General features: G+C 49.9%; 1 protein-coding gene across 3 annotated transcripts; it reads right to left on the reverse strand.

The window, feature by feature from the left end:
• Window positions 1-988: 988 nt before the first annotated feature.
• Window positions 989-27,874, reverse strand: LOC129336248 (src substrate cortactin-like). 3 transcript variants are annotated; one of them, XM_054989343.1, is made up of 18 exons: window positions 27,751-27,874; window positions 23,198-23,281; window positions 20,793-20,866; window positions 16,242-16,371; window positions 14,875-14,985; window positions 13,558-13,612; window positions 12,637-12,747; window positions 11,861-11,971; window positions 11,157-11,267; window positions 10,447-10,557; window positions 9,136-9,191; window positions 8,410-8,479; window positions 6,768-6,916; window positions 3,963-4,076; window positions 2,572-2,905; window positions 2,070-2,141; window positions 1,370-1,553; window positions 989-1,276 (listed from the first exon to the last, which is right to left on the reverse strand). In XM_054989343.1, the coding sequence occupies exons 2-17, from the start codon at window positions 23,279-23,281 to the stop codon at window positions 1,417-1,419; spliced, it is 1,830 nt and encodes a 609-aa protein (XP_054845318.1). In that variant the 5' UTR covers window positions 27,751-27,874; the 3' UTR covers window positions 989-1,276; window positions 1,370-1,416. The 3 variants fall into 3 exon arrangements, with proteins under 3 accessions (XP_054845318.1, XP_054845317.1, XP_054845319.1); XM_054989342.1 differs by having other exon boundaries at window positions 989-1,553; XM_054989344.1 differs by lacking the exon at window positions 12,637-12,747 and having other exon boundaries at window positions 989-1,553.
• Between the last annotated feature and the right edge of the window lie 91 nt (window positions 27,875-27,965).

Below are 27,965 nucleotides of genomic sequence, written 5' to 3' on the forward strand. Positions count from 1 at the left end.
GTGTGAAGGTGACATGCAGGCATGTGTTGCTGTATTTCTCTCTCTGGAGGTCCGTGGCTAACTTGGGGCCCAGGAAGGGCCACCTCTTTAACCCAGAATTTTTGCTTGCAGAGAGATCTCTGAAACAAGTTCATTACTAACAGTTGCAGTGACACCATGAACCGTGGGTGAGTCAAGATTGGCGACCACTTTGGTTCTCGTGAAGTTCTGAAGTAAAGGGGGCAGATAGATACTCATCTGCACAGGGCCAGGCGGGAAACAGAGAAGCCAACTCGAGTAAAGCTGAACTCTCCGGTTTTTATTGGCTTAAGTAACAACACACAAACCCCAAAATGCTCTAGGAAGGGATCTTTGGTGGACAACCCAGGACTCTCTTCACAACAGTACACAATTCAGCCTGATTGCAAAGTGTCCAGAAGCTGCAGATGAAAATATATTGCACAGGAATGTTTTGGATACCCCAGAAAATGCCTCTTTTCCGGCCTTGCATTCATCCTGATGTTCTGCCTTTCCGTTTTTTAATCCCCACAATAACCCTGAGAGGTAGGTTAGGCTAAGAGAGAGCAACTCGCCCCAAGAGTTCCCAGGGAGCATCAGGACTGCTTCATGTGGGATGAAAGGTGGGCTGCACTGTGCACAAGAGCAACACCCTTCTCCGGGGGCCACACATGAACTATAAGCACATGCAAGGCTCAGTGTGCAAAGAAAAGAGGGGAAGGCGACGCTTCCATGTGTTGCAGAGAATGCGGCCATGTGTCTGCTCTTCAGAGTTTTAATCCTTCCAAAATAGTAAAAAGTCCAGTAGCACCTTTAAGACTAGCCAACCTTATTGTAGCATAAGCTTTCAAGAACCACGGCTCTTTTCGTCAGATGCAACTTTATTGTAGCAGAAGCTTTTGAGAACAACAGCTCTCTTCGTCAGACGCATCTGACGATGCACCTGACGAAGAGAGCTGTGGCTCTCAAAAGCTTATGCTACAATAAGGTTGGTTAGTCTTAAAGGTGCTACTGGACTCTTTACTATTTTGTAACTACAGACTAACACGGCTCACTCCTCTGGACATTAATCCTTCCGTGCACTCTTGGCCTTGACTTGCTGTGTGTCGATTCTGTGACCATCTGTGGTGCCCACAAAGGGACTCTCTGGGGACATCCCCCACCAGGAACTGAACAGCTCTGGATGCAGACTGCAAAAGCTCAGAAAATTGCCCCAGGCCTGGAGCGGCAGGCGGGGAAGCTGCTGAGGCTCCAGTAACCCGATTCCAATGGTGCTGCGCTGTTGGAGGGAAAGCATTTGATCATCACCCCAGGGGCTCCGTTAGGAAGTGAGAGCCAGGAAGCCCCCCTCTGTCCTCCCGATCCCCCTCACCCCCGAGCTGGACTGGGGCCTGGGGAGCAGCACGGAGAGGGTGGGCCTCACTGCAGGAGTTCCACATAATTGGCCGGGAAAAGGCCCGTGCGGCCACGGCAGTGCCCACGCCACCAGCCCTCGTCCACCTGCTCGATGCTTGTGATGGTGTCGCCAGGGTCGAAGGAGATCTCGTCATCCCCATCTGCCCAAAAAAAGGAGGGGCAAAAAAGGGGAGGGTTAGCATACAATTGCTTCCTTAGCAGAGGAACAAGCACACGAGTGCGGTTCATGGGGATGGGTCCTGCGCCCCCCCCCCCCCGATTCAGGTCCAAAACAACCTGAGCAGAACCCTCTGTGCTCAGCGGGGCTTCCTTGCAGACTCCTTCCTGTTGCAGCTCCACTGCCTCGATCCTTAGAAGGGTCAGGCAAGACCCTACAGTGGCCCCGTGCACTGCAGATCCTTGGACAATGGAGAGCCCCCTGCCCTGAGGAGAAGAGGCTACCGCTCTGGGGGAAAGCCCTTTGAATTGTAGCATATCTGGATCTGGAGCCCTCCTACCTCATCCTCCACGCGCCCTGAAATTCCGTGTCTGTTGCCAGCTCTTTCCTGCCTCCACCAACCTACCCATCCTTAACCATGTCCCCAAACCTTTATTCAAGCTCCACCCCCACCCAATCGTTCTCTTGCACCGGCCAGAGGGCTGAATGATTGACTCACCTCCCTGGTAATCATAGAGGGCCACGGCCGACAAGCTGGTCTCACCCACCTCGTACACAGGCCCTTCCCTTTCTGCAGGAAAAAAAGGGGATTGGGGAAGGGGAGTAAGCCTGGAGGAACACTGCTAATGGCTGGTTTCCGACGGGTTGCAAAGTGGTGTTTGGTATGTCCCACTCCCCATCTGGTAATATATAGGTCTTTCCAAGGCAATCCTACCCCTCCTCCTCAGACCTTGACGCAGATAGAACAGGAGTCTCCGCTGGCCCCCTTTAGGGTTGCCAACCTCTGGGTGGGGCCTGAAGATCTCCTGGAATTACAACTACTCTCCAAAAGACAGAGCTCAGTTCACCAGGAGAAAATGGCTGCCTTGGAGTGTGGACTCTGTGGCATCACAGCCCCCTGAGGTCCCTCCTTTCCCTTCCCAGGCTTTATCCCCAAATCTCCAAGATCTTCCCAAACTGGAGGAAAACACCCAGCTCTAGCAATGCCAGTCTCCCCTCACCTGCCCCACAGCTGCGGGGCTTCCTGTCTGGGATCTCCTCGTAGTCCTGTCCCACATCGGCAGAGTCATCGTAGATCGGCTCGTTGTCCGCAAAGGAGGACCCCGGCATCTCTTCGTAGTCCCCCTCACCATCCTCCTCCTTGACGCCTGGAGGCTGTTCCCAGTGGCCCAGGGGCTCAGAGACGTCCTCGTAATCATTGCTGCTGTCTGCAGTCTCCGTGTGGAAGGGGGGCTGCACGGGCGGGGCTTTGGGCAGACCTCGGGCACCTTCATCCAAGTCCAGGTGGCGCGGGGGGAGGGCAGGGGGCTGCTCCTCCGGCTCCTCTGCTGCTCCCTGAACATCAGAAAAGAACAGCCAGGAGGGTCAGACCAGATAGCGCCTTCTCTCTGACGGTGGCCAAGAAGGGAGTCACATCAAGGTAGAGCATCTCATTTCATTTTGGGGAGGCTACGTTTGACACAGTCCAAAACGATTTGGGACACTGAGCACTTGCTTATAAATTCTCCGGGCACCTTCTAAAATTGTTGTTGTTAAATGTCTGGATCCTGACAGAATGTAAGGTATCCTCTCGCTGCTGAGAATTCTGGAGCTGGGCCAGAGAGAAGCAAGTAAACCTATGGAAGACAAAGGATCTGCCCCTGCCTTTGCCCCTTCATTTAGTGAGCCTTAAAAGTAGCTAATCGTTGGGAAGAGGAGAGAGCAGAGGTAAAGGGGCTGAGTCATAGAATCATAGAATCATAGAGTTGGAAGGGGCCATACAGACCATCTAGTCCAACCCCCTGCCCAGTGCCCTGCTTCTCTCGGCCTACAGGTCCCTCCTCTTCCTTCAGCCTGTTTTCAAGGTCCAGCTGAATATCTCTACCATTTTTATTGTTCCTTCATTTAACAAAAATCCTGCAAAACACACACACAAAAAAACTAGTGCTAAGGGAGACTTGTTCCAGCTGCACCATTGGTCTGCTCTCCTGATTCTCTGTCCGCCAGGAATATTCAACATGAGATCGCTCACAAAATTGTAATCCTCACCATAAGCAGTCAGACCCTTCCTCTTGCTGAAAGGCAGTTTATGGATATGAAACTATAAAACACTCTTCCTCAGATATCACCTCAAATATCATAAAATGGAACACTGTCCAACCACTCCGTTGATTTATACAGGGGCATTATGATACTAAAATGGAATATTAAGGGTGTCTAAGGTGATAATAGATAATAATAAGTAAATTTGATTTATATACCGCCCTTCAGGATGACGTAACACCCACTCAGAGTGGTTTACAAAGTATATTAGTATCCCAACAAAAAAAACACCCTGTGAGGGATCCTAGCATGTACCTCTTGCACCCCAGAAAACATTGCTCTCTTGGCCATTTGGCAGCCTTCTTCTTACCTGGTATACTGCTGGTGCAGGTGGGAGGCTGGCCTCTTGGCCCACCTTGATGGACTCCGGTAAGAGTTCCTCCTCTGGACCGTCACAGGTTGGCAGTTTGCTCTTCTGGGTTACCTTAAAAGAGAAAGAGTCTCAACTGTGCACTGGAGTTCTTCGTGCCAGCCCTAGGATCCCGCTCTCAAGGCTGCTGGCCCTTCCATTCAGCTGCGTTCTGATAAAGTGCATCAAAAAGGAGGAGAACTTCTCAGCGAAAAGGAACCCTCCTCATCTCGTCCCTTTTCACGTCCACATTGTAAGAGAGAAGTTTGTCCAGTGGCCAGGTGTGGCTGTCACTGGGACCCACCTGCGACAAGGAATTTCTTTAAACAGCCACTTGGAGATTAAAACCTCTTTGACTGAGTTAAAGCAATGTATTACCCACTGAATCACAGTTCTGTTTGGTAACTAAATGCTTCCTTCAAACATTCAGTCTTTGCAGCACAACCTCAATCTCCTAGGGAGATACTGAAATTTATTTGTTTGTTCCAGGTTCAACGTGAGACCCTGGTTGTTTCCACACGGCTTACCTTGTTCCGGAAAACAGTGAAATCTCACAAGAAGACGCTGTTATCACACGAGAAACTGCGATAACAGTGTCTTCTCGCGCAATTTCGCACGAGATTTCGCCATTTTCCGGAACAAGATAAGCCGCGTGGAAACAGCCCCTGTATTTCCCAGCCAATAAACAGTAAGTGTACTAATCTGATTAAACAAGACCTTATTGCCTAGAAAAACAGAACTTTGGCATCCCCCATAGAAATCAATCCTATAAAAGCTCAAATGTCATTTGTATTCTACCTAAATTGATTTTAAGAAGAAAGATTACATTTCAAAGCTACTTACCAGAGTTTTACCAAAAAGGGGGGAAACAGGTTTCACTGAATTCTAAATATGAGAGACTCAGAGGTGACAAGGGCCGTTTACACACTACTCTCCTTCTTCCGGAACGGGGCGCGACATCACGAAAAAACCGCGGAAGATAACGTCTTCTTGTGCGAGTTTTGCACGACATTGCACAAAACTTGCGCGAGAAGATGCTAGCTTCCGTGTTTTTTTCGTGATGTTGCACCCTATTCCAGAAGAAGGAGAGTAGTGTGGAAACGGCCAATGTGTGGCCGACTTATATAGACGCTATTACATAGGACAACACCTGCCTTTGATGGGGCACCACTTGTGCACGTTTCATCGGTCAGAAGTCTCGGAGTGACACTGGTCTCTTCTCTATCAACGGAGAGCCAGGTTGTGGCAGTTGCCCAGTCTGCATTCCTTTATCTTCGGCAGGCCAGGCAGCTTGCACCCTATCTGTCCACCCATGACCTAGCTACGGTGATCCACGCAACTGTCACCTCCAGACTAGATTACTGTAACTCACTCTACATAGGGCTTCCCTTGGGTCGGACTCAGAAATTGCAGAGGGTCCCTAATGCTGCAGCACCTGTCCTGATGGGCACACCATACAGGGCACACATCACTCCAATCTTGCAGCAGCTGTGCTGGTTCCCCATGGAGTTCTGGATCAGGTTCAAGGTTTTGGTTTTAACCTTTAAAGCCCTAAATGGTCTGGGACCAGCATACCTGAGGGACCGTCTCTCCCCGTATGTACCCCGGAGAATGCTCAGATCAGCAGGAAAACATCTACTGGTGGTCCCTGGCCCCGGGAAGACTCAGATGGCCTTGACCAGGGCCAAGGCATTTTCGGTCCTCTCCCCAACCTGGTGGAACTCTCTATTGGAGGATACCTGGGCCTGCCAAGAACTTATATGTTTTCGGTGGGCCTATAAGACAGGGATGCTCCACCAGGCGTATGGCTGATGCCAGCCGAAAGTTTCTTAGGAATGCCTCCCAACCGGTCTCCTGCTGGGGGAGGGTGCAGAAAACCCCCTGCCCCCTCATATGCGAAGTCACAGTGATAACATCAGTTGTATCCCCTCTCCCCCCTTCTTTATGCTCTGTTGGGAAAAATGGAGGAGGCTGCCATCTGGGGTTTGACTGTACATTGATGATTCTGCTTTTAATGTATTTTAATGTTTTATCTTTATATTATTATACTGTTGTAACCCGCCCTGAGCCCATTTGCAGGGAGGGTGGGCTATAAATAAAATAAAACAAAACAACAACAACAATAGGTATTGCAAACTCTATTCCACTTGTTCTGTGATTTATTCTGGGCATAAGGTCATTTATTCATGAGTTACCTTTCAAGGCTGAAAACTATGAGTTAGCTAGAACAGTGGGGCGGGGGGGAAATGCAGGTTTGCAGATCAACACAAGAACATGAATGCAAACTCTGAGGCCCACTGTGGGAAAACATCCTAAATACTGATTTAAAATTAAAATCCATGACCCGGGTTATTTTTTATGTTCAGTCTCAGTGCTGAGCAAACAATAACAACAGCAACATTCAATTTATATACCGTCCTTCATGTCAACTTAATACCCACTCAGAGCGGTTTGCAAACTTTGTTATTATTATTATCCTCAGGGCAATCACCCTGTGAGGTGGGTGGGGCTGAGAGAGCTCTGGAAGAGCTGCGACTGCCCCAAGGTCACCCAGCTGGCTTCAAGTGGAGGAGTGAGGAATCAAACCTGCCTCTCCAGATTAGAGTCCTGCTGCTGTTAAGTCTTAACCAAACAGGCTCCACATAAGAACATGCAAGTGGGAGATGCTTCCCCCAATAAACAAGCAAGTGTAGCCTGGAGCTGATCCGCTGAGCTCCTCCTTGTGGGGCGGGACTGGGGGTTTCACTGAGGACCCAATCCACTCACCTTCTGCTGCTCCTGAGCCTGCTGGCGCTCTCGCTGCTCCCGGGCCTGGCGGCGCGTTCGCTCCTCCTCCACCCGCTTCCTGTTCTCTTCATCGGTGGACTTGGCCATGTTCTCGAAGCGCTGCTTCAGGCTGCCAGCACTTCCAGAAGCTAAGATAGGGGGGAGAATCACTGAGGGGAAGGAAGAGAAGGGTGGGAGCGCCCCCCTCCCACCCCAAATCCAAGAACAGGGGTGGTCAACTCCCACTGATGGGTTGGTGCAATTAGACAACCACCTCTCAGCTTTTAGTGGTTCATTAGCATTTGTTTTTTCATTTAGCTATAAAAGTACAAGAGTCTAAGCCAGCAAGCAAGTCAGTATAAAATTACATAAAACATCAGAAGACAATATATTTATACAAAGCTTGTATGAATCTTAAGCACAGCCACTAAAAACTCCACAACCGCTCTGTCTTAGATTCTTGTATGCCATTAAAGGTATTTGATTGATGGACTGAAGCTATAAAAGTTCTTTGCTGATTCTCCAGAGATCATTTCAGGGCAGCTCACAAATTAAAACCGCGTAATAAAATGATAAAACCAGGGCATAAAAACAAGCCAGGAGAATCAAAACAGCATAAAACAACATTTAGCAACTGACAGTGATATTCATTTAAAAAGTCCTCACGCCAAAAGCAGACCATAAAAACAGCTTTAAAAAGAAAGAATCCCCCAAGTTAAAAGCCTGGATAGAAAGAAATATTGGGAAATTCCTGGAGATTTGGGAATGGGACCTTGGGAGGGTGGGATTTGGGGAAGGGAGGAATCTCAGTGAGGTATAATCCCATAGGAATTACATGAATCTTAAGCACAGCCACTGAAAACTCCACAACCGCTCGGTCTTAGATTCTTGTATGCAGAGCATCAAAGCATCCACTTTCTCCAGGGAATCTGATGTATGTATTCTAAAAGTCAACTGTTCCAGGAGATCTCCAGGCCCCACCTGGAGGTTGGCAACTACGATTGCCAGCTTCCCTCTAGCATCAGGCAGAAGGTTGGGGGTGGCGGAGTGGCAGGAACTTATCCAGGGCAAGCACACAATTGTCCCCCCCCCTGATGATATTATTTCCAGCAGGACCCAGAAGTGGCACTGTTACATGGTGGCCGCTTCTTTAGCATTCAGCCAAAAACGCAGCGCTTTGGACCGAAAACGTTACATGTTTGGCCAAGCGTTAATAATGAATTGGCCCCAGTGCAATGCCGTCACTTCCAAGTTGCGCCAGAAGTGATGTCATTGCACGGAGACGACAACTGTGTGTCCTCCCCTTTTGCTAGCCTGCCTTCTCTTGCCAATCAGCGGGGGATTGACAGGTAGAGGCCTTAATTACCGTGAGATTGCCCACCGTAAGTGGGCAATCTGCCAGGCCTACTGGCATCTCTAGCACTGGGTGGGCTCAAGGGGAACTGCGCCACTGTTGCAAAAGCCCCGTCTTTCGGCCTCTCACCTCACCTCTTGCAGGCGCCTTGAGAACATCATCTCCGTTGCCTGACGATTTATGTATTTGTGGGGGTCCTTATGGGAATTGCAACCAGGGAATTTCATGTGATATCTCACAGTGCATCCACTCACAACCTTTTCCAAGTTCACGTGGAGAAAGACTCACCAGCCTCCACAGGCTTGGTCTTCTCATAGGAGGACGCCGGGGCTTCCATCTCACTGAAACCGGCAGCACTCTGCAAAAAGAAGCCAACAGACACAAGCGATTGTGCTGCTCCATGCTGGAACTTGACCATAAGGGCACTGAAGACACACACGCACCCCATAACTCACCTTCCCTAACTTGTGTAAGGCTGTTCACAAGATTAACATGGATCATTGCTTTAGGAACTCTTTTGTTCACAGGCTGCTTAAAGCAGAGAAAAGTCCAGCATGAGCTCGGACATTGCAGTGGCCCAAAGCAGATACCAGCAGAGCTCAGAGCGGGAGATACGCCAAACAAGGAGCCTGACCCAGCGGGGAAGATCCTGAGCCCATTAAGAACTTACCAGGCATTAACTTTTGTATTTTCTCCTGCAGAGGCACAGGAGGAAAATAAAGCTGATGGATCTTTTAAAGCTTTGCTTTTATCTAGGTTTGCAGCTGTTATTTGCAAGTGTGGGCTTTAGAACTGTTCTCATTTATTTCTTACCTAGGCAAGAAGAGACTCTTACAGAAGGGACAGTAGATAGTGGCATGACAAATTGTGCCATCTTTAAGGTGTTGTGTGTATGCTAGTATTCCTCTCACTCTGTTTTCTTTTTGTATGCTGCATAACCACATTTTGGTTATGATTGTGCCTTTGTGTGATAAAGGGCGGGAGGAGTGTGTGAAGAAGTGGCTCATAACTTACCTTGTCCACCCTGTCCTTCTGCACCCCATAGCGGCCTCCAAAGCCCTTTGCATAATCTAGAAAGAAATAAGGACTCAGTTATGGGATGTATGAATAACAGATTGCACTCAATAAGCTCAGCCTCCGGATACCCCCAGGTCACGCTAGCAATAGCAGTATGTCCCACTGGGTCGGTATCACATCAGCTGCTTCAATGAAGGACCCTTGTTGCACACGGAATGGACTCTCTTTGCAGCTCAGCGCATGAAGAAGCCATATGTTTCATGGCATTTAGTGCACAATGAGATGTGCAAGAGCACAAGCACAACATACTACAAATTAACTGCACAATGGGTTAAAAGATGGACAGACTGCAATTTTGGTATGTAAAACAGCTCACACGAGAATCAGTTCACATGGCCTCTGTGGCACACCGGTTGAGTGATGTAGCAGACAGACATGCTCCTAATGCAACCCAAGTTTGGCAAGTAAAGGGATTGGTAGTGGCACAGGAAGCATGCCTTGGAGTCACAAACTGGCCACTGTAGCGACCCAGTCCCGAACACCTTGGACTGTGATAGAGGTGGAACAACCTGCCTCAGGGATCTTGTATGCGCCAGGATGGGACTGGTGCATAATTCAAGTGGGGAACAATCCATAAGCTTGAGAAAGAGGACTCGGGGTCAGAGACTAGCACATTATAGCTCATCAAGTGCGTAGTCTAAATCCTCTTTCACCAAAATCAATTGTCTTGCTCTTCAGTTGCCCCCCATGTGAGATGGCGGAAAGCACACCTAGAGGATATTCAGCAGTGTCAGTTCACAAGGATCCATGCCAGGGCTTGGCCCCTTGAAGAGCCTTCCAGCTCATACTGGAGGTTGGCCAATCATAGTCAACACTGGAGCAATGTCTATGATTCCTAGGAGCTCTCCCAGGTGCTGAAGCTCCCTGCTGGCCACTCCAGACTGTCTCCATTTCACTTCTTATGCCCTGCCCAGCACCTTTGTGGGGCTTCAGTCCAGTTTGGTTTGGGACAAACAATCACACAATAGCATCACCACATGTCAAATTCAAAGTCAGCATGGGTCCATTCCCCTCGCCTAAATGTGCCAATGTAGTCATGTGACACCAACCTGACACACTCTAAACTTGGATGAAACTGGTGTAGCCAGAGCCTTTGGAATCCAAAGCAGGTGTTTTACCTCCGAATCATGGGCCTAAAGTGAAGGGTGCAGAGACGTGATATTTACACAGGTCTCGGCCTCTTTTTCCAGGTGTTCCTCTCACACATACCTATATCCTACTCCAACCTGGACAGCAAAAGACACGCACCTGTCTGGGACTCGTGGGGTGCCACTTCCTCCTTGTGTGCCCAGCTCAAGGCAGATTTGTCCTGACGGTCCTTCTGGACGCCAAACTTCCCACCAAAGCCCACGGCATAATCTGCAAGGGGGAAGAGACAGCATACTTCAAACAGAGGCACACAGGGCTCCGGGCAATCTGCCAACCATCCCACTCAATGCCACTCGCATAGTCTGACCCCAATATTTCATGGTGGATTAAACTCTGTGTAATATGCGCACTGCTGTCCACTAAGAGTGGGCAGAGTCACACGCCAGGCGCCCCCATGCTCTTCTTTCCCAGAGATCCTCATTTTCCTTGACCGTGCTCACATTTTCCCCTGGACCACCCTCTACATGATCTTGATCTTGCATTTTTACAGACCTCATTTTTCACATTAAAAGGTTTTGCTTTTGTGGGGAGGCACAATGTTTTCATTGGAAGATTGGTGCTCCCCCATTTCATGCCATCAAGTCACATCCCATTTATGGTGACCCCGAAGGGTTTTTCAAGGCAAGAGACAGACAGAGATGGTTTGCCATGGCCTACGACCCTGGACTTTCTTGTTGGTCACCCATCCAAGTACTAACCAGAGCCACCCCTGCTTAGCTTCAGAGATCTGATGAGATCGGGCTAGCCTGGGCCATACTGGTCTGGACAAGGGCAATCCTTCTCCATCCCGGAGGGCAGAAGACACTAACCTGTCTGGGACTCGTGGGGTGCCACTTCCTCCTTGTGTGCCCAGCTCAAGGCAGATTTGTCCTGACGGTCCTTCTGGACGCCAAACTTCCCACCAAAGCCCATGGCATAATCTGCAAGGGGGAAGAGACAGCATACTTCAGACAGAGGCACACAGGGCTCCAGGCAATCTGCCAACCATCCCATTCACAGCTGCTCCCATAGTCTGACCCCAATATTTCATGGTGGATTAAACTCTGTGTAATATGTGCACTGCTGTCCACTAACAGTGGGCAGAGTCACATGCCAGGTGCCCCCATGCTCTTCTTTCCCAGAGATCCTCCATTTCCTTGACCCTGCTCACATTTTCCCCCAGGTCACCCTCTACATGATCTTGCATTTTTACAGGGCTCATTTTTCACATTGAAAGGCTTTGCTTTTGTGGGGAGGCACAATGTTTTCATGGGAAGATTGATGCTCCCCCATTTCATGCCATCAAGTCACATCCCATTTATGGTGACCCCGATGGGTTTTTCAAGGCAAGAGACAGACAGAGATGGTTTGCCATGGCCTACGACCCTGGACTTTCTTGTTGGTCTCCCATCCAAGTACTAACTAGAGCCGTCCCTGCTTAGCTTCAGAGATCTGATGAGATCGGGCTAGCCTGGGCCATACTGGTCTGGACAAGGGCAATCCTTCTCCAACCCGGAGGTCAGGGGACACCCACCTGTCTGGGACTCATGGGGTGCCACTTCCTCCTTGTGTGCCCAGCTCAAGGCAGATTTGTCCTGACGGTCCTTCTGGACACCAAACTTCCCACCAAAGCCCACGGCATAATCTGCAAGGGGGAAGAGACAGCATACTTCAGACAGGTGCGCACAGGGCTCCAAGCAATGTGATACCGCCCCCCCCCAACAGCCTCTCTTGCTGGCCAGCTCCAAAAGGTCATAGTGGATTAAACTCTGCTATTAGAAGACTGTGTAGTACTCACACTGCTCTCCACTGAGAGAGGGCACAGAGTCACACCACAGGCACCCCCATGCTCTGCTCTGGTATTTCTGGGATCCCCATTTTCTTGACCCTGCTCACATCTTCCCCTGGGCCACCCTCTACATGATCTTAAGGTGCACCACCGTGCTTCTATTTTAATTGGGGTTGAGCCAGCTGAATTGAATTTTTACAGGGCTCATTTTTCGCATTGAAAGGCTTTGCTTTTGTGGGGAGGCACAATGTTTTCATGGGAAGACTGGTGCTCCCCTCATTTCATGCCATCAAGTCACATCCCATTTATGGTGACCCCGATGGGTTTTTCAAGGCAAGAGACAGACAGAGATGGTTTGCCATGGCCTACGACCCTGGACTTCCTTGTTGGTCTCCCATCCAAGTACTAACCAGAGCCGTCCCTGCTTAGCTTCAGAGATCTGATGAGATCGGGCTAGCCTGGGCCATACTGGTCTGGACAAGGGCAATCCTTCTCCAACCCGGAGGTCAGGGGACACCCACCTGTCTGGGACTCATGGGGTGCCACTTCCTCCTTGTGTGCCCAGCTCAAGGCAGATTTGTCCTGACGGTCCTTCTGGACACCAAACTTCCCACCAAAGCCCATGGCATAATCTGCAAGGGGGAAGAGACAGCATACTACACACAAAGGCGCACAGGGCTCCAGGCAATGCGCTAACAATCCACTGCTGCTCGCACAGTCTGGCCCAAAATAGTAAAGAGTCCAGTAGCACCTTTAAAACGAACCAACTTTATTGTAGCATAAGCTTTTGAGAACCACAGCTCTCTTTGTCAGATGCATCTGACGAAGAGAGCTGTGGTTCTCGAAAGCTTATGCTACAATAAAGTTGGTTTGTCTTAAAGGTGCTACTGGACTCTTTATTATTTTGCAACTACAGACTAACACAGCTAATTCCTCTGGATCTATAGTCTGGCCCCAAAATTTCATGGTAGACTAAACACTGATACTGAGTGAGACTGCACAACACACAAACACACCCCTCTTCACAAAGAATCTGAACACAGAGACACCCCACAGGCACCCACATGCTCTGGTGGGATGCTCTGGCTGGGATACCCCATTTCCTCGAAGCTGCTCTCCGTTCCCACTTCTCCTGAGCACCTCTCTCTCCTTGGCCCACTGTTTGCTAAGTCTCTGTGAAGTCTCTCCTCCTCTCCAAGGGCTGCCAAGCCTAGCAGCACATTCCCAGCGCTTGCCACATTGCCGTGAGGTTCAGGGAGGAAGGCAGGAACATAAAAGGGTGCCTTTCATCTACTCCATCCTCTTTTCCAAAGGGACAAACCAGATGGTGGATGGTGGTAAGCACAGCAGAAGAATATTCTACCGGGGGAGGAGAAGAGCAGCAGACTCCCCAAGGAAGACGAAGGGATGGCTCCCACGCTGAGCTGGGTCTCTGGGCTTACCTTTCTGGGATGCGTGCCTTTCCACTTCACCCTTGTAGTCGAAGCCGTGCGCTGACTGAGAAGGGAAAGTCGCGCAAGTGAATATAGCTGGTTGCATTGAGGTATATGGCACTTTAAAAAGCTGCATCAGGGATAAAAGGGAGAGGGCCCTGCCCCAAAGGGCCTACAATCTATATTTTGAAGGTCAGGACGGAGGAGAGGAGAAGGAAGAGAAATGAAGGTTTCTTTCAGCACAGGCTGGTTATTGAACTTTAGCTGGGTTAAGGGCGGGCACAGCAGCCATTCCAGGATGCAGCAGAAACAAAGTTTTGATTCAACAATAACCCGCAATTTCGAGCTATTTTGAAATTGTGATTCTAAGGGTCCATTTTGTTAGACACTCATAAGACAATGAAGTCTGTTATTGACACAGTGTCAAGGCTATGTACGTATTAACTTGTCCAACCCCACATTCTATATGCGATATTTCTTCTTCCCCCTCTTAATTTTTCCCATATTTCCAATTATAAACAAAATTAGCAGTTTGTGTTCTCAAGTCTCAAAAAACAGAACTAACCATTTACAACTAACCATCCGCCCTGAGCCTGCTGGAAATGTGGGGAGGGCGGAATATAAATTGAAAATAAATAAAATAAATAAGCAAAAAACAAAAATTCCCTCTCATGCTTCTCTACCTACTGTTCATAAATATGTGATTTCCCAATTTGGTCATTAGGAGAGATGACAAGTAATGGGACTTAACTGCTTTGCTGGCTAGCTAAGAGTCGCACCTATTATTGTGAATGTTTTGTTTTTTTCAAATTAACAAGAATGTTTTGTTTTTTTTCAAATTAACAAGAATAAACATTTGAAACAGCACAAGTAAATCCAAGAATCCCATTTCTCTCTCTCTCTGCCACTAATTCAGATTTATTTATTTAATCACATTTCTAGACCACCCTCCCCATCAGACAGGCTCAGGGCGCTTTAACAACAGTTTAAAACAGTAAAAACATTATAAAAACATTAAAACATTATATCAAAACAAAATTGGCGGGTATAAAATATTAAAATACAGCATTGTCCTGCATGGGTGGTGGAAGGTCTTCTAGGCTAGACCTAGGAGAGGGAGCCAATTTCCGGTTGGAGACTTACGCGGGTTGCTTTCCCGTCTTGTAGTTAAGGCATTTCCTTACTCCACAGGGCCTGTGGAATCGGAAGGGGGTTGCTTCCTGGGCTGGTGCTCTCGGCTGGTGCCAACCCCCTGTAAGTGGCTGGAGGGAAAGATGGAGGGGACTTGTAAAGAGAACACAAAAGAGGACAAAAGGCAACACTGACCTTGTCTGCTCGGTCCTTCTGCACCCCGTACTTCCCTCCAAAGCCCTTGGCTGCATCTGTCTGAGACGAATGCATCCCGACCTCAGCGACGTACTCATGGCCCAGTGCACTCTGGGGAACCAAGAACGAACAGGATCAAGATCAGTATCTTGCAGAACGAACAAATCCTATACAAGGTGCCCGGGGCTCCGACAGGGCAATTGCCCCATCACCGCGTGCTCAGTTTCTCTGAAAGTCAATTACAACACAACAGTAGCTGTGCAAGAGATCAGTTGCAAGTCAACTGGGCGTAGAACTTACAAAGGAGGAGGACCCCCCCAAAAAGATTTGAGTCTACAGTTCAGACATACATTTAGGCTGAGGTTGCGAAATAGTTTTACAGAGAAATCCTATCCCCAGGTGAGAAATCCTTGTTATTTCCCCATATTTTTATAGTCACTCCCCCACCCGGAAAAGTAGAGATACAACTACAGGAAAAGGCCCAGCTGAGGTCTCATGATGGGAGATTTGCGCCGGCCTCTTTATTTCAGCCTGCAATGAGCACACATGAGCTCACCAAAGAAGACTTCGAGGGATTTGTCATCTTGTAGCAAGATTTCCCTGCAAACATTTTTTGTATAACCTGGTGCAAATTGCTTTCACTTTTATTCCAATATAATATGCATTAGTACATGATGGGGGCACTGTCTTAATTATTTCAGTTACACTTACTCCCAAGTAAAGGATACGTAGGAGTCAAGTCTTCGTTCATTGGGATCAGCAGGTGTTTGTTTGGTAGCCCACGGATGGTGGAAACGTGCACACTTTATGGGGGCTCAAGAATCTCAGGCGAGGGGCAGTTCAGCCTGGTGGTGGTGGTGGACAGTGCCGTCAGGTCACAGCTGACTGATAGTGACCCCTGCTGGGGTTTTCAAGGCAAGAGATTATCAGAGGCGGCTTGCCATGGCCTGCCTCTGCAAACCTCGTCTTCCTTGGAGGTCTCCCATCCAATTGCTAACCAAGGCTGACCCTGCTTAGCTTCTGAGATCTGACGAGGTTGGGCTTGCCTGGGCTGTCCAGGGGAGGACTGCTAGCTAATTGTCAGTTCAGAAATAAAATAAGAGGTATTTTTTCCCTTTTGTGATTCATAGGATTGTATATAGAGGAAAGTATCCTTTGTGTGGGTGTAGGAGAGAAAAAGAAAGTGTGTGTCGGGGAATTGCTACAAGTTTGCACCAAGCAGGCACAGACGGGTCCTGGGCCCCCATGTTCAGGGGGCAAGTGGGAGAGGAATCAGGGGCTTCCAGACTGCATCACAAGCCTCCGTACTGACACAAACGGATCAGGACACAGCCTTCAACCCTTGGCAGCACGGAGACCCTCCCTACCTTGTCCATGCGGTCCTTCTCAGTTCCAAACTTGCCCCCATAACCATAAGATGCTTTGGGGCCCGACTCCAGCTCTTTCTTCTTGAGAACCTGGTGTTCTTCAGATACTTTGCTCCTCAGCTGGTGGATGCTATAGAGAGGAGAAGCAGAGAGAGGGGAAAGGAAGTGAGAACAGAAATGTCCGGACTCAGTGGCAGTTTCGTAATGGTTCTCTCCCCTCCCCAAGAAATTAGGTGCCCTCTGAAATTGGTGGAGGGGGGATCGGCTGTCCTCGGCTGATTCCGCACACGTTGGATAATGCACTTCCAATCCTCTTTATAGATCATTTGGAACGGATTTTTTCGTGTGCAGAACAAAAAATCCACCTCAAATGATTGATAAAGTGCATTGAAAGTGCATTATCCAGCATGTGCGGAATCAGCCCTCTACAGGCAGGGCTGAAAAGTGAGCTTCAGACTGCAGCAGACCTCTTAGTGGCTCTCCAGTGCTTTTAGGAATCTCAAATGGCTATTGTGTCTAGGCACACACCTGTGTGTGGGGTGTGTGTGTGCATGCTTTGGACGACAGCCACAATACAGGTGTGCGTGCAGCATAAAAATACATCAACAAAAACACACGCCACATTAAAACAGCAGCACACATACTGCACAATCCTCCAGTATCAACAAACCTGTGGGGCAGGGTGGCCAACGGATTTCTTAAAAAACCAGCAGACCCAGAGGGTCACACAACCCCCTGTGGCCGGAGGCCAGTTGGATGGCTCGCCCGCCTCAACCTCCATATGCCTGGCGGAACATCTCTGCCTCGCAGGCCCAGCGGACAGATAATTAATCCTGCTGGGCCCAGCTCTCCTCAGACAGAGAGTTCCATCAGGTTGGTGCCAGGACTGAGAAAGCCCTCTTCCTAGTCGAGGCCAGGTGAACCTCCGTGGGTGGGGCCAGGGACTACCACTTCCCACACAGGGGAAGCACACCATACAATAAAGACACTTACACCCCCCCCCCAGTAAATAGCAGCGAGGGAGGGGAAACCACAGGAGAAGGAGCGCCGTTAAAGAGGAGGTGAGAGAAGAGCAGCCTCAAGCAGGCCACTTGCTAGGAAAGAGTCCCGTGCAGAAAACATGAGACAGGTGAAGAAAAACAGAGGAGGGCAGAGGAGGTGATGCTTTGCGAGTTAGACTGCAGAAGACACCGAGAGACTCCTGAGCAGACCTTCCCAGCAAGAAACTGCGGTCACATGGGGCCACGGTTGGGAATGGAGTCGAGAAAGGGGGCTTGGGCATTGCGCTTTCCTAGGGGTGCCAGCTCCAGCCTGTGAAATTCCTGGAGATTTGGGGGGTGGAGCCTGAAGAGAGTGGGGTTCAGGAGGGGAGGGACCTCAGCAGTGCATAACGCTGTAGAGCCCACCTTCCAAAGGAACCCTTTTCTCCAAGGGAACGGATCTCTCTGGAGATCAGTTGTAACTCTGGGAGATCTCCAGCCACCACCTGGAGGTTTGCAGCCCTACCCTTTCCCCCTGTATAGTTTCACTGATGTTTCCCCCGCCCCTTATTAGAAGAGAAAAGAGACAGGCGCGCTCTTCTGGTGTGTTCCGCCCCCCCCCTTCCATAGCTGGTAACCAAAGATCAGACAGCAAGGCGCCTGTCCCCTTGCATTTTGGCCCCACGTCCATCTAAGGGCTGAGCCCAGCTGCTGTTTCCTTTACAGATTTCCCAGCAGCTTGTGCAATTTGTCCTGCGGAGACGAAACATATTAAATGGGGGGTGGACCAGGCAACCAAGGCAAACCGCAGCGAGGAGGAGAAAGACAAAAGCGGGGGAGGCGAGACAAGCAGCAGAATTAAGAGAACTGAAATCAAATGTTGGCCTTGAGAAACAAGAAGGCCAATAAGGAGACGCTTACAGGTGATGGGGCAGTTGGGTGATTTTAAACTCTGGCCTTACAGGTCGGGGTACGGTGGAGATTTATCCTGAGTAGTGCACTGGGGAAATACAGTGGAGGAGTAAAGATGGAGATGAGTTGGACAGAGTTCACCCATTTCCGCCTTCCGCCAAGATGAATAAATCCATTTCTTACTGCACTCTACATCTGGGGACCTCCCTGCTGAGCCAGGGCATGTGCAGTGCTGGACCACTCATGCCAAAGGCTGCACCTGAGACACCGGCTAAGTACAGCAACCACCAGCGTGCAAGACAATCAAAGCTGTATGCCTTGCCAATCCCCTTGCCTACGTTTAACTAGAGAAGGGACTCACAACTAAAACACATGGATGGGTTAAGGACTCACAGTTTTAAAACACGTGAATACATGAAGGATCCCAGAAGGAAATTATCTGTTCACCCGGAGCTCACAACAGAACAAGGAACCAGGGGCTTAAAATTAAAGCAGAAGGAACAGCGCTGCCACCATCGCAAGCGTAGATGAAGCGGCCTTTCCCGGAGTGAGGCCAGGGCTGGTCTCAGTCTGCTCAGACCGGCAGGGGCTCCCCAGGGTCTTGGGACGAGGCCTTTCTCATCCCCGGCTGCCTGATCTTTTTAACTGCTAGGGACTGAACCAGGGACTTCCGGCAGGCAACGCAGGCGCTCTACCCGTGAGCCCCTCTCCTCAGAATGTGTGCGTGTGTGCATGTGTGCACAAGTACGCACACTAGCACGCATGCACACGTGTAAAAGTAATCTAAAGTAATCTTCTTAGGAGATCTGAAAGGCAGGGTGCATTAGGTTATGAGGTTCCTGCTGCCTTCTAGCTGTCCCTTCCAGTTCTGCATTTTGTTAACTTCACATCTCCATGCTCACGTGCAGGGATGGAGGGCAGGGGGCATCTGAACTTGCAGAACTGCGCCCTGGTTGTTCCTCTGGAACAGGCACAAAAATGAGCAAGAGGTAGATTCCCTCTTGCTATCTGTGGAGGTGAACCAGGCGGCACTCCTCTCAGATGCAGCCGCCTCTTCCTCCTCCAGAGCTTTGGTGGCTGGCCTGCGAAAGTCCTTATTTGGCAAGTTGCTCAGTGAAGACACCACTTCCTTTTCCTGCAAGAAGCAGGGTCACCATAGAAACCGCCAACGTGACACACGAGAGGAGCCGGAGTCTCAGGACCAGCATGGCCCGCGCTGCACATCCCTTCCAGAGTGCTGCTCCTGGATACTGCTGCTCCAGATCTCGTGGCAAAAAAAGGGAGGGAACGCAACGTACTCACATTCCCAACTTATATATTAAAGTGCAAGTGCTAGTTAATTTATCAATACATGAAACATCAAATTTGTAAAGTTCATAATAAATATTTCATATTAACATTGCACAATATTTATTATGAACTTTACAAATTTGATGTTTCGTGTATTGATAAATTAATTAGCACTTGCACTTTAACATATAAGTTGGGAACGTGAGCACGTTGCGTTTCCTGTGGGATTCCCCTCCCTTCTTTTGCCATTACTTGCAGGAACAGCCATTGCCTTATTGCTTTGCTCCAGATCTCGTGGCAGGTCCCTGCTGGTCCCCAGGAGAGTAAGTCGTCACTTGATGTCTGTCCTGAGACAGACGGACTTGCACCTGAGCGCTGTTCAGGCGCCCATTTCTCAGTGAGGCACGGGATGAGACCGGAGGCAGGAAGAGCACGCCTGTCCTGGAGGCCTCTGCTTCTGGGTAAGGCCAGCCTTGCCTCTCAGGCACCGTAAAGAGCTGCTCACTCGGCACTTGGGGCGGGCCTACCAGAGCCAGCCAGCCAAGGGGCTACCGGGGGTTGATGCTGGAGCAGCAGCTGTCGGAGACCTGAGAGGGGCATTGCAGGATCCCCCCCCCCCCGACTGCACCTCCAGCCCACAGCCGCTCTCTCTGGGGCATGGCAAGGCATCCTGGCCCACCCTGCTCAGAAGGTGTAATATGGAGCGGGACCACAAGTGACGAATGACACAGGTTGGACACTAGTCAGCTTCCCTCAAGTTTTGACGGGAAATGTAGGCGTCCTGGTCTTGCAGCTTGGCTCTCTGACTGCTGTCCAATGGACTTTCCAACTGTCACTTGTCCAACATTCTGCCAAGCTGCCTACATTTCCCATCAAAACTTGAGGGAAGCTGGCAAGTGTCCAACCTGTGTCAGGCGTCACTTGTGGTCCCGCTCATGGCTGCCTGTTGCCCACCCACATGGGGTATCCTCCTGCCCCTGCCTGTTCTTGGACAAATGAGTGGCAGGAGAAAATGAGGGGAGAGGAGGAGGAGGTCACAGATGCAGCAACATCACTTTCAGTAACTGCATCCTCAGCGCTACGGGAATTTCCCCAATCTTAATGGTCTTGACCATAGAGACTGGAAAAATTCCTAGAGCATCGCTGATGCGGTGACATGAATCCTAGGTGATCAGCAGGAGTGATCTCACCGCATCAGTAATGCCGCCCCCCCCCCCCTCCAGGCTCCTAAGGCAGGCAATTCTAGGCAGTAGTGAGTCTTGTGTCAGCTGTGCACGTGGCACAATATAAAGCAGAAGGAAGTATTTTTACGCGACAAACATTGACGGGTCTGTAACGGTTATGGGGGGGGGTTCAGAAAACCACTCACTCAATGTGCTCTGTGCGGCCAGAGCCTTCGATGGTTTTGGCCCCCCACCTCTGCTCTTTCTCTGAGATGTCATTCTGCAAAAGAGAAAGACAAGAAGAATGGAATCAGGGAAAGGAACGATTGCTGTTCAGAGCGTTTATCCAGTATTGTTCTGAGCCCCCGGAATCCCTCGTGCCCTTTTGATTGCAGGTGCTTCAACCCTAAGCAGGTATGAGAGATTTTGCTCCGCCAGAGAGACATTTCAGTGAATTCGCAGCCTCCCCCGCAAACTTCTGCCGAAGCATCTCCTGTCCTGTATGAAGGATTTTAACGCTCACGAAACGCACTCTGGAGCTTTTCTGCTGCTGTGGCTGTCCCAAAGGGAGTCCCCTCCCCTGTCAATATCTGAACTCATTTTGGAGTGTAAATTCTCCTGTGCTTCTTGGACTTTGCAGATTTCAAGCTTTTAGCAATACAAACAAATGTCAACCCTCACAGGCTGCTTTAAGAGAAGAGCTGATAAAGGAGCCAGTCTTGCCTCCTGTTCCATTCCTATCAATGTAAATGGCTGGCTTGCCTTGCCTCATCTTGCCTGGGGGATGTGCAGGTAAGGGAGTGAGGATTTAACCCTTCAATATCTTCTCAGTTTTGATACTCAAAGCTGCCCCCACTACTCCTCTCTCCATTTTAGAGGAGAGAGAAGAGGCATGCCCTATACAAACGCACATTTATTCCCCTTTAAAATGCTAATAACAAAGCAGGAGGCCTGGTTTTTATCAGTGGAATCAAGTGGGTTGGATAGATCCCCTCTCCCCTTCCTGGAGGGCTCCAAAGCAAGTAAGAGGCTCCAGGGCCTGAAATCTAAATTTTCTGGACGTCTTTGTTTGTCGGGGCCTTTCCGCCATTCAGGTGAGGATCTTTTAAGATTCGGAGCGCTTCACATACAAGCGGTAATTAAAACAAAATGTTTTTAAAATGTTACATTATGCCTGTGAAAGCAGGACAACTGCCCCTTTTGAGCCGGGCTGCTTCATGCATCTAAGTCTGCATTTAATAATGGACATGCCATGTGGGACTCTCCCCACTAGGCACTCCTGCCCTTCAAGATTCCTGGAGCTTTGGCCTCGATAAGGTTCCCTTCAGCAGCCCTTCTATGGAACTTGGGAGTTTTGGCTGCATTTTGCCCAACTGTGGGGTCGGGTGAGGTGAGGGAAGATCAATTCTCCTGCAGCATTGCCAGACACTTTGCAATGGTGCCTTTTCTTGTCTTTTTAAAAAAGTAGGCTGTTATCTTGGCTCAGTCTCTGTAGGTCAACTCATCCTAAATACAAGCTGAAATCGGTTCCAAAGCAACCTGGGGCTCCAGACTCTCCTAGGCCGTCAAGGCAAGAGCAGAGCTCGAGGCACTGACCCCAAGCATGCAATGGCTGGACACCGAGGGTCCTTGGCCTTCCTAGGACAGGTTGGATCTGGCAGGTCGAGGCCTCACCGGCCTGCAGCTTCTCCCGTGTAGCACATGTGTGAACAAAAGCACAGCCATTTTTCTTGCTAGTTTAAAATACAAAGCAGTTTAGTGCCTTGGCCCTGAAAGCGTAACTGGGCAGAGAACAGCTCAGGCAGCAAGACAGCAGAAGCTGGTCAACAAAGTCGGTTTGCTAGGTCCCCAGCGGAAGGGGAGGGACCTTGCACTTACCTTCTATATGTTCCCAGTGTGCTTTGTGCATGCACAGTCCCATGCCGGCACGATGAGGTCACTTCTGGGAAGTGACATCATCGCACAAGGCAGGGAGCGTGCATGCGCTCTCAGGGTAGCATGATGACATCAGTGACATCGGGAGTGCAGCAGGGAGGCCCGCTCATTCCCCACCTTCCCCCTACCAGCCAGGTTAGCGGTGGCGGGGGGCGGGTGAAAGGTGGGAGTGGGGGATCCCCCACTTCCACTGGGGGAATGGGAACCCTAAAACAAAGGCAGATGAAACCAGCTGGATGGAGAAAAGAAAGTTTCACTTAAGAGCTGATGAGAGAAGAGGGTGGGCTTTGTCTCAGGAAGGGCAAGGTATAAAAGATCCCTCTCCCACCTTTCTCGGGTGGGTTCCGAGTATATTTTACTTGCTTGAAACTCTGTCTCCTTATTTCATGAAATAAAAGCTTTTCCTCTTCAAAGTTCTTCAGTCTCGGTGTAATTATTGGACAAATGCACCAGGTCATACCCAACGGGCATTTTTGCAACACGCGGGCATGTTATCCCAGCCCTGGAGCAAGGGACCCACGTGACCCTGCAGTGGGTTGACCATGGCGACGAGGAGCCTGCAGCCAGCATTATCGTCACCACCGCCCCTCCAGAGCAGCAGCCCCCAGCCAGGAACTCTCCCAGGAAGTGAGAGGGCCGAGCCCTCCCTGCTTCTCTCAAGCAGCGGAGAACTCACCACAAAATCTGGGTCGGTGTCCCAATCGTCTCCTGGAGCCTCCGCCTTCACAGACACGCTGTGGCCCACCGAGGCCTTCCACATCTAGGGCAGGTGAGAGTACAAGGTCAGGGAGGGCGTGCCGAGTTTCTCAGGAGGCAGTTTCCCCACCCACACCACCACCCCTTTTTCTAAATGCTCAAAACACATGCAGCACCGAAGCTGGTGGGCCAGAGATAAAAACAGCCGGCAGCATGCAGTATTGGGACACGGGGGCTCTGTCTGGAGAGGAGGGAACAAGATGAGAAGGACAGATGAGGATGCTGCAACCGTGGGGGAAAGTAGCCAGCACAGACCCTCCTCTGATCAAGGGGACTAGACAGACAGGAAGGGTTTGGGGGGTGCTGGGGGGGGAAACAAGACAAATTCCCGCAAGCAGGGCTTTTTTTCTGGGAAAAGAGGTGGTGGAACTCAGTGGGTTGCCCTCGGAGAAAATGGTCACATGGCTGGTGGCCCCGCCCCCTGATCTCCAGACAGAGGGGAGTTGAGATTGCCCTCCACACCGCTCAGTGGCACAGAGGGCAATCTCAACTGCCCTCTGTCTGGAGATCAGGGGGCGGGGCCACCAGCCATGTGACCATTTTCAAGAGGTGCCGGAACTCCATTCCCTCGCGTTCCAGCTGAAAAAAAGCCCTGCCTGCAAGTGATTGCCTGGAGGTATACAGTAAGGTTGCCATCCTCCAGGTGAGTTAACAATTAAGAGGCTCCCTGGGAAAAGCCTGTATGCAACAAAAAGAGGGAAAATCCAACCAGGGATGTCAAGAACTACAATACTCCAATGCAACAAATCAATTTTTAGATATTTTTTAATATAGAATATAGTGCCTATAAATATGCACTTATCACTTTATATGCACTATATTTTTTCTATATTTAAAAATAGATTTGTTGCATACAAAGTCTTTATTGGAGTATTGTAGTTCTATATCCCTGGCGGGGATTCCCCTTCTTTTTGTTGCAGATATCCTCCAGGTGGGGCCAGAGTTCTCCTAGAAATCCGGCTTATGACTGGGCCACAGAGATCAGTTCCCCTTGAGAAACGGGCTGCTTTGTAGGATGGGGTCTTTGGCATTAGACCCCATTGAAGTTCCTCCCCTCCCCTCTAGATGAATGCTTATTGAAGTGGCCCAATTCACTCCAGCGCCTTCTCGGTGGCTGCCCCATGACTACAGAATGAGCTGCGCTTGGAGGCGCAAAAGATGTCCATCTCCTGAGATTCAGGAGGACTGGAAACATTTGTGGTTCAGAGGCCATTTGTGTCTGGGCTATTGCTGTGCTTGGTGGTTGTACAGAAGTGTGTTTTACTTTGGAGGCGTGGGGTGTACAAAGCCTTCATGTTTCAGGTTTTTCTCTCTCCCAGCAGAGAACAGGTTGGAGCGGGGGGGGGGGAGTCAATTGCTCTCAAGCTTCACTCAGGTACCGACCCTCAAGGCTACAGTGAAATGATCCGCTCACACTTCGAGCTGGAAGCTGACACTGGCGGATACAGGTTTTGGAATTTGCATCGATGGCAAAACTTACTTCATTGATTAGAGAGAGAACGACGTCTACATTTTTGGTTGAATGGAAACCGTTTATAGACTTTTTTACAGGAAATAAACAATAGCGATTTGATGATATGGATTAAGGAGTATGAACTATAGAAAAAAGAGGGCTTTTATTGTTAACATAGAATAAGTGAGAATTTGAAAATGATAACATATTTGTCATGGAGAAAATTGGAAACCAGCTTGTAGTGTAGTCTTTCTTTTATTTTTCTTCTTTACGTCTTTTTTCTTATTAGGTGCCTTTTCCGTTTTCTCTTTTCTGTTTATATGCATTATTAGTTTAGTGTGGTTCTTAGATGGTTGCGTTTTTTCTTATCTTTTATAGTTACCATTTATTGCTTAAATAGATTTAATTTTAAAAAGCTGGAAGCTGACATTTAGAAGAGGCACAGAGACATAGGGGTGGGGATGAAGAGAGATTTTTTTAGGGAGGGAGAGAAAAATCCTCCGAGAGGAAGGTGGACCAGTAGAGGGCTGCATTGCTGGGCAGAGGGTTGGGCAGCCACTGATGCCACAAAAGGCCAAACAGAGCTGCAGTTGTGGGTCTGCGGAGCCGTTTCACCACAAGGGTTGATGGTTTTAAAGGTTTTAAATGTATTCAAATGTATTTTTTAATAGTTTGAGGGGTTGTGGAGGATTCTTTGGGCACAATGAGGAAAGGTGGGTTACTAATGTTTCATATAAATGTGTCCTGCCCCCCACTGACAGATCAATGCAGGTGCCTGCAATGGCACCGGAAGTCTCTCTCACACACACACACCCCTGCAACTGCTCAAGGCTGCTCTCTGGCTATCCAGACTCAGGTCACGAGAGTGATTGTTGGACCCGACAGGTACTCAAAGGGGCTTGGACCTGCCTCAAGGCAGACTTCACTGATTTATTTGGTCTGGCATCACTGCTCAGAATTTGGGGACAGGCATTTCTGCCTGTGCTTAGAAGAGCCAGTTTGGTGTAGTGGTTAAGAGCGCTGGACTCTAACCTGGAGAACCGGGTTTGATTCCCCACTCCTCCACTTGAAGCCAGCTGGGCGACCTTGGGCTAGTTACAGCTCTCTCAGAGCGCTCTCAACCCCACCCACCTCACAGGGTGATTGTTGTGGGGATAATAGCACACTTTGTAAACCGCTCTGAGTGGGCATTAAGTTGTCCTGAAGGGCGGTATATAAATCAAATGTTATTATTTTTCTCATTAAAGGCCTGAACTGGTATTTCTGCAGAAAACGTACCACCTAACTCTGCATTTATTACTGCATCCCCACAATTGCACATTTGACGTCTCGCATGCCAAGCCTTTCAAAGGCCTGCAAGTGAAGGACAGAATGTAACAAAGCCAAACTTCACTGGGGACTGCAACCAGCGGGGACCCCGTCTGTCCTTGGAAGGGCACGAAGCTTCTAGGCAGGAAAGCAGAGGCTGCAAAGAAGCTTGGATGGTCTCCTACGTACACAACAGACCCATTTCCTAATTGTGCTGCAGTCCTAGGAAAAGGCACATGGAGTCTGACAGGCCTTGATCTTGGTTCACGGAGCACTAAGGATTTTGAGCACATTTCCTTTATCCTGAGACCGCCGGCCTGTGGCCAAGCCATACCACAGACATAACTGCACTCACTCAGTGGCAGAACTGTGAAATTCTGAGATTCTTTGGCAGTAATGACGGGGGTGGGGGGAGAGATGGATACTGCAGCCGAAAATATCAGGGGAGCCATGTGTGCGCATCTGGGGGGGAACAGTCTAAACACATTCTCATCAGGAACGCCAATGAGGGAGGACTGTGACGTTTGGTGGCAAAAGACCACAGGAACAGCCCTGTAAGGTCACGGCCACCAACAGCCTCCCAGGGACATGTGGCCCTAGTTCATTCATTAACCATTGGGCTGTTTCAGGTGTTAACCCATTTCCAGGGGCTGGCAGTACGTGAGAGCCCCTGCATCTTTTAAAACTTTGCCACCATAACCTAAATAGAACTTCTGAGTCGAAGCAAATGCAGAAACCGGATGGTAAAGAAGGAAGCAACACAGAGATTGGAAGGAAGCAACATCACGCTAGTCTCAGCTCTGGAAGTGCCGATGAGGAAGCCCTGCATGCCAGCCCCCCCTTAGCTGAGCTCCGTACAAAGGCTGGGACTAGGCAGCAGCCGGAGCAAATGCCAGCCATGCTCCTCACCCACATGCTTTGGCTGTGTGCACCTGCCCTCCACAGAAAGGGGGAAAGGTGCTGGCTAGGCAGGTTGTCACAAGGTAGCTTCTCCCCCAGCCCCAGCCCCAGCCCGCCACCCAGGTGCCTGCAACACATGGGCCAAAAGAGGATGGCCAACAGGTTCTTGGGGTGCAGCTGAGGGGCCCAATTCACTTGCATCTCCTATGCTGCTGCCTGGCTCAGGGTGCAAAAACCACTCCAACACACAGGGGACTGGACAGGTCCTGCAGCGTATGGTGGCGTGGCAGCATCTCATTCTTTGGGCTTGCAAGATTCGAGTCCAGTAGCTTGATCAACACAATTTTCAGGGGACAGGCTTTCGAGAGTCAGAGCTCCCTTCTTCAGATACAAAACCTGACTCTCAAAAGTTTATACCCTGAACATTTTCTTGGCCCTCAAATCTTCTTGTTCTACGGCAGACCAATATGGCTACCCACCTGAAGCTATCTTCTTTGGTCTTGGCACACGTGCCACCATTACGGGCATCCCCTTCCATCAGGCCCCCTTGCCCCACCCCTAGCACACCGCTACTTGTGGCCACGCGCCCCCCGCTTCCTGCTGGATTAGCACCGTTGTGTCTTCGCCAGTCCTTTCCCAGCAGCTAAGCAGCCAGCACCCTCGCTGACGAAGGGAGCTGTGACTCTCAAAAGATTACACCCTGAAAACCTTGGTGGCCTCTAGGGTGAACGGGACTCAAACCATGCTGCTCTTGCTGGGGAAGGATCCTGAGAACGCAAGCCAGCGAGCCCCCCGCCCTTCTGATTTTGTACCTTGGATAGGGAACCTCAGTCCACGGCCTCCCGGCTGCTTAGGACCCGTCTCTGCTGCAAGGGAGAGCTGCGCCCAAGTTCCTGTTTTAGCTTCACCAAGCTCCCTCACTTCCTGCAAGCCAGAACTTCGCAGCACATCACAGAGAAGGCTGGGCCAGGCTGAAAAGGGGAACGCTGAAAGCATCACGGGGCGTAGAACGTGCAGCAAACCGGAG

This window comes from Eublepharis macularius, chromosome 9, assembly GCF_028583425.1.
Source record: "Eublepharis macularius isolate TG4126 chromosome 9, MPM_Emac_v1.0, whole genome shotgun sequence".
Classification (NCBI taxonomy): Eukaryota; Metazoa; Chordata; class Lepidosauria; order Squamata; family Eublepharidae; genus Eublepharis; species Eublepharis macularius.